This window comes from Halyomorpha halys, unplaced genomic scaffold (genome assembly GCF_000696795.3).
Source record: "Halyomorpha halys isolate HHAL.00 unplaced genomic scaffold, Hhal_1.1 Scaffold338.1, whole genome shotgun sequence".
Taxonomy (NCBI): Eukaryota; Metazoa; Arthropoda; class Insecta; order Hemiptera; family Pentatomidae; genus Halyomorpha; species Halyomorpha halys.
The window spans coordinates 453,200-459,186 of record NW_027110850.1 but is presented as its reverse complement, the minus strand read 5'-3'; the positions used below and the strand labels follow the sequence as shown (position 1 = coordinate 459,186).

Sequence of the window (5,987 nt, the reverse complement as noted above, 5' to 3'; positions counted from 1 at the left end):
AAAGCTCAACTCCATATGTCCAGATTGGCCTTATTACAGTCATGTAGATCAGTCTTTTGTAATGAATTGGAAGTTTAGACCGTTTGTCTAGTAAGTGCTGTAATAGTCGAAATCGGCGTGCAGTTTCCTCTCTTTTCAGTCTTGTGTGAGGATTCCAGGTTAGTCGTTTGTCCAGATGTAGTCCAAGGTAGCGAATCTGTTCAACGGGGGTAAGAGCAACATTATTGAAGTATACTGTAGGGCAGTCAGTAGGTTTACGACGTAGGGTAAAAGTAATTTGATGGGATTTGTTGGAATTTATTTTAATCCTCCAATTACGACACCATTCTTCATGGGCTGTAATATGAGATTGAAGAATTTGGGATGCAATTAAAGGGTTGTTATTAAAAGCGAGCACACATGTGTCATCCTCCATAAAATATGACATATCCTTCATTGTGCTTCAATATTAGTTCTGAATTGAAACAATTAAAAATAACTGACCTATCAAAGTGTGCTAAAAGATTTTTTAGGAGTGAAACAAAGTTGATATTAAGAACAGAAGAGACAATAGGGGTATTCATGATGTGTTATATGTAAAATATTATATCATGTTAAATGTTGTAAGTATAGGATTGTGAGCAGTCCTATTTAAAGTCATTAAATATGAAACACAAGTTAAATGTGAAATGCATAAGAGCACCTAGCGGATTTTCTGAGCAACTTGTTGTATAACCTTTCCTTCTAAACCTTTATGTTATTGTTTACTTCTAACTTTTGATTAAATTAATTTATTACAGCATGCCTAAGATGAGCTAATTGACAACTGCCATCACATTATTGTTATTATTATTATCATCTACTGCTTTGTTAGTTTTAGAAACGGCCAAAACAATACTAACACAAAAAAAAAACTACTAGCAAGTAACCTAACACATCAAACAAAACGGTGACGAGCTCAGCTGGTCTGTTGCGGGACGCCATTCTCCATTTAACAGACTCTCAACCAATTTATGTTATATTTCGTTTTACCACGGCAAAAGAAGACAATTTTTTTCGATTTAACACGAGTTTTTCCATTTAACACGCTTTAACATAGATCATGAATACCCCTAACGTACACTCTGGTCAGGAATAGTGCATCTAAGATGAGTTTACCTATAGGGAAGGGAACTCGTTCACACCCCACCCTAACTCTTCCTCCCCTCCACACCATGACGTTTCGGAAATACTAGCGTTATCGTTGTACAGTCTTTTTTTTTTTTTTGGAGGAGCTGAAGTAAACATTTACTAAGATCTTCACAATTGATTTAAAACATGAATGGAAATACCTTACAAAGTCCTTGCATGATAAGGGCGCGTAATATCTCTTTGTATGTGGCTGCATGATTTGGCTTATCCTTATTGGAAAACCTGTAGCGCGCTCTGTTGATGGTGTCTATAACATGAGAGTACTTGTTACTTAGTACCGCCAGTCGGCTCACATTCTTCAATCTACTTTCAAAGCTGGAAAAAAGGTAATATATATTTTAATAAATTACTTTGTAACAAAACCATTACTAGTTAAAGCAGGGGGGAGGCGTTATTTGGTCTATAATTCGTTTAAACGCTCAACTATTTGTTAATGAAACCTTTTTGCAGTGACATTGTGCAAGTGGGAAACGAGGGATTCCGCTTTTTGTGGAAAGAAACCTTAAGATCAAACTGGGCAAAACCAGTGAAAGTTGAAAACATTCGCAACCTACGACTGCGCAGTTCATATGGTTAGAATATGGAGCAGTAATGTGGCTTAAGACTTTAATTACTTTATATGAACAAACTATGAAATTATATTTACAAATGGTATTGGTATTTGGTGGGGGAAACTACTCCGGTAAGTGGGCTGTTGGTCCTTTTTTGTTAACATCGGGCTACCACATTTTTCACCGCGTACTGACCAAGGTGGTAATATCAAGATTCATTTTTCAGGACACCCCACAACGTTCCGAATCGAGCGCTCTGGGTATAGGGGCACGGCCGTCACGATAAGAATACTATACACAAACTTGTCTCATATAGTGTCCTCCGAAAACTCTATTCGACTTCTCTCTAGATTTAGGCTCAATATGAGAATGTTGCTTAACTCTAACATAATGATATATTCAATCTCATGCATTCATGCTTCCTTTTTCTTGTCCTCCATGTCCCTGTAGTTCTCTCGCCCACATGGGGCACTGGGGTAACTAATTAGCTATATCTTTCGAATCTTCCGTTTGAACAGAACACGTAGTATTCAATTTAATTAAGGTCGGGCAATTGGGTACCTTAATTTGAATCAGTATATTCTCTAGATTTAAACTAAATATGAGAATTTTGCTTAGCTCTAACGTAATGATATATTCATTTGGAAATGTCAAGAGGTGGGGATAATAATAACTTGCAGGAGGAAGTTAATAGAGAGCGTGCGTAATAGGTCTCAAAAACATTCTAAATTTCCAGGAAATAGCCAGGCTTGATAGTTTCCTATAATGTATGCTATTGGGCGCTAGGCGCGAACAATATGTACTTAGAATTTTATAAACTAGGGTCGTGGTACGAAAGCTTTTTTAAGCAATATGACAATTCTCTTCACGTGAAAATTTCAAAGTCGGGTCCCCGGCAGCAGACATTAACCCCTTATCAGTTTTTTTTTTTTTAAAAAAAGGCCAAAAAAATAATTTTTTTAACACAATTTAGAACATTGTTTTGGCAAAAAAATTTTAAAAGTAATCAAAATTATTATTTTTATTTTGGATATCGGTCATAATATATATCCTAAATCTATATATTCCGATTGCTACAACACTTACTTGACAAACGCTCTAAACTTCCCATTCATTACAAAAAATTAGTATACACTACAATAATCAGACCAATTTGGACATATGGAATTGAGCTCTGGGGCTCCACCAAACCATCAAATTCTTCCCGCATCCAATCGTTACAATCCAAAATCCTACGTAAAATCCTTGATGCTCCTTATTACGTCACAAATAAATTCATTCATAAAGACCTTAACATCCCATTCGTTGCAGATTTGACCCAAAACAGATATGCGTCTTTTTATTCCAAACTCCTTAACCATCCTACCCCATTAATTCTTAATCTTTCATCCTTAACAATCTCTGATAATCCTCCGAGGCGTCTGAAAAGAAGATGGTCACGGGACCTTCTAGTTTAAATTAATGTTTGAAGTACCACCAATGGGTGGTTCCTTCCCAAGATTTTCAAGTGTATATAAAACATACTACATATTTACCTATTGTATTATTTTGTACAGTTGTAAATTACAATAAATAAATAATTAAAAAAAAAAAAATCTATATATATTTTGAGAAGAAGAAGGAATGAGAAACTGATAAATCTGTTCGGGGAACCCAGCATCGTGGCTTTAGTTAAAAGAGCCAGAATAAGAAGGGTATGCTACGTCGAGAGGATCCCCGATGAAAGGATTCCCAAGAAGGTGGTTTATGGCTGACCAGATGGAAAACGGAAAAGAGGACGTCCCCGGATCAGATGGCTGGACGATGTGGAGGAGGAAGCAAGAGACCGTGTAGATTGGTAGGCTGTTATGGAGGAGGTCCGAGTTCTTGCAGGCAGTGCAGTGCCATAATAATAAATAAAAAGTTATATATAAAGGATTATTACAGAGAATAAATCATTGTTGTTAATTATTATCATATTGTTATTTTCAATTCTCGATTATATTCGAGTGTGAAAAAATACAGCAGCATAAAATACACCGGGGCTCGAATTAACTCCAGCGTACAAGTTAAGGGGTTAATGTAACGCCACTCCATTATTAAAAAAAATTACGTGTACAATGAAAAATATATCAAGTTAGCATTTGATAATACTTACACGAGACTGGATCTCTGTGCTCCAGTTTCCTTCTCATGATAAGTAGAATCGATATTTTTTACGTTTCCTAGAAATTCCCGGTTCCTTTCCAGAAGGAACTCCTCTTCCGTCTTCACTTCGATTTCTTCTACCTTTTCAGCCATATCTTGCTGAATGTGCAATATGATGTTATGTAACTGTAACAATTACGCATATATATTTTTTAATTAGAATTTTAGATTCAATGTCACTTAAAAATACTAGAGATAAAAAAGATGGAACGTCCATCATGAATATTAACTCACGAAAAGAATCTTCCAGAATCGATTGTTTCTAAATTTAAAATCTGAAGTAGCGGAGTTCTTATTATACGTCTTATTATTAATATTATTAAAATTCTGTTAATGCACCAATAAAGAGCCATCTTGTTCGCTTAGAGCAACTTTGTTGTTTGTACTCGCACGAGGTTATATTTGGTTTCCTTGTTGCCTTGTTGCTTGCTAATTTTTTACCCCATTTTTTAATGCCATGAAAATGCGTATTTGGTATTTGCCAAAAACAGAACAAGATGCAATTTTATTTCTTCAGGAGCGAAATATTTTATCTAAAAACGTACATGTAGAAATTTCCATGGCATGAAACTATGTTTTGGTATAGGTAACTTAACAATTTATTGTCCAAACAACTATAAATCAATTTATTTTATCAAATATCATGAAAACTACTATTCCTACGAAGATATAGGTCATAAACGTCTTTATAGTCCATTAAACTAGCTTTAATTTGAGTGCTAATAGACATCTGTACGTCACATAGTTCCTGAGATATAGATTTCTAAAAATAAATTAACTGACTACTAATCTTTCAGTAGATTTTTAAGAAATTTTTCTTTTTAAAAAGCTATATCTTGAGAACTATTGAACGTAAATAACTGTTTCAGAGCTAATATTTCAGCAAATTTACTCTTCTTTAAATAATGTTCTCTTAGGGTTTCTAGTGTTGTTGATAGTTTTTAAGATATAGAGCTCCGAATGAAAAATTAATGTTTTGAAACAGCCACCATTTTTTAATCCCTTTTCCTATACTTGGCAGACTCATCAATTTTGACTAGTAATTATACATACTTTTTATTGACGTAATCAAAAATTGGTGTGAGATAACTGCCTTTTTTTCTTCCCAGCTCTTGTACTATGATGTTCAGTTGATGCAATCATGCAAGGTTTTTCAATATAGTAAGATTAAAGTTTTGTAGATGCTTCAATAATAGAATTATAAATTTCACTTTAGTAATGCTGTACTCTGTACTCACGTCAATGTCTGAAGTGTTGAAGGCATTGGGCATTGGGCGACCTTTCGTTTGCTGGTGGGCCCCTTGCATTTTTACGGTATATTTTAACCTGATTCGTAAGGTCAGGTGATTTTGAAATTAAACTAAACGAGAAACCAAAATAAGTTATTAACTGTTATCTTCCCACTAACCTATCGATTTATAAAAATATCAATCTACTTTAGTTTGGAATTGAAAATTTGAAAGGTTACAACATGTAATCGATAGATTAAAAATTTATTTATTTTCGTTGCTTTGTAAGAAAAATATAAGGGGCAACACTGGAAAAGCATGCATATGATGGTACTAATATGATTTATGTAAAACTAATTATTTGAATTTATTAAAGTTATTAGCAGACCATACAATGCTATAGCAATAGCTAATATTTGAAAATGTATAAATATTATATGAACATTACTAAAACTTTGATATCAATTAATATATAGATATAGTGATAAGGCGGTAACTATAGTAACAGAAATGGTAACACATCACCCCTTTAGACAATTATTATCAATCATTTTATCATGTATTTTGATTATCTATCATATTATCATGTATATACTCCATAAAATATTTATTGATATTTACAACTGTACATAAATATGAACATTAAGATCTTTGTGGATGATTTTATTTGTGACAAAGTAGGGAGCATTTAGGATTTTACAAAGGATTTTGGATTGTAAGGATACGAGAGGAATTCGAAGGTTTAGTGGAGCCCCAAAGCTCAACTCCATATGTCCAGATTGGCCTTATTACAGTCATGTATAATAGTCTTTTGTAAACTATAACATTTAATAATAAATTATATTCTTTG

General features: G+C 33.8%; 1 protein-coding gene across 1 annotated transcript in view; it reads right to left on the bottom strand.

Moving 5' to 3' along the window:
• Nucleotides 1–5,412, bottom strand: part of LOC106681438 (V-type proton ATPase subunit E) — a 13,434-nt gene extending 8,022 nt beyond the window's left edge. Inside the window, exons 1-3 of the mRNA XM_014421761.2 lie at nucleotides 5,147–5,412; nucleotides 3,859–4,034; nucleotides 1,311–1,485 (exon numbers count right to left, since the gene is read on the bottom strand). Of these exons, the coding sequence (XP_014277247.1) occupies nucleotides 1,311–1,485; nucleotides 3,859–4,034; nucleotides 5,147–5,215 (420 nt within the window). The 5' untranslated portion in view covers nucleotides 5,216–5,412. The remainder of the gene's footprint in view (nucleotides 1–1,310; nucleotides 1,486–3,858; nucleotides 4,035–5,146) is intronic.
• Nucleotides 5,413–5,987: the final 575 nt, after the last annotated feature.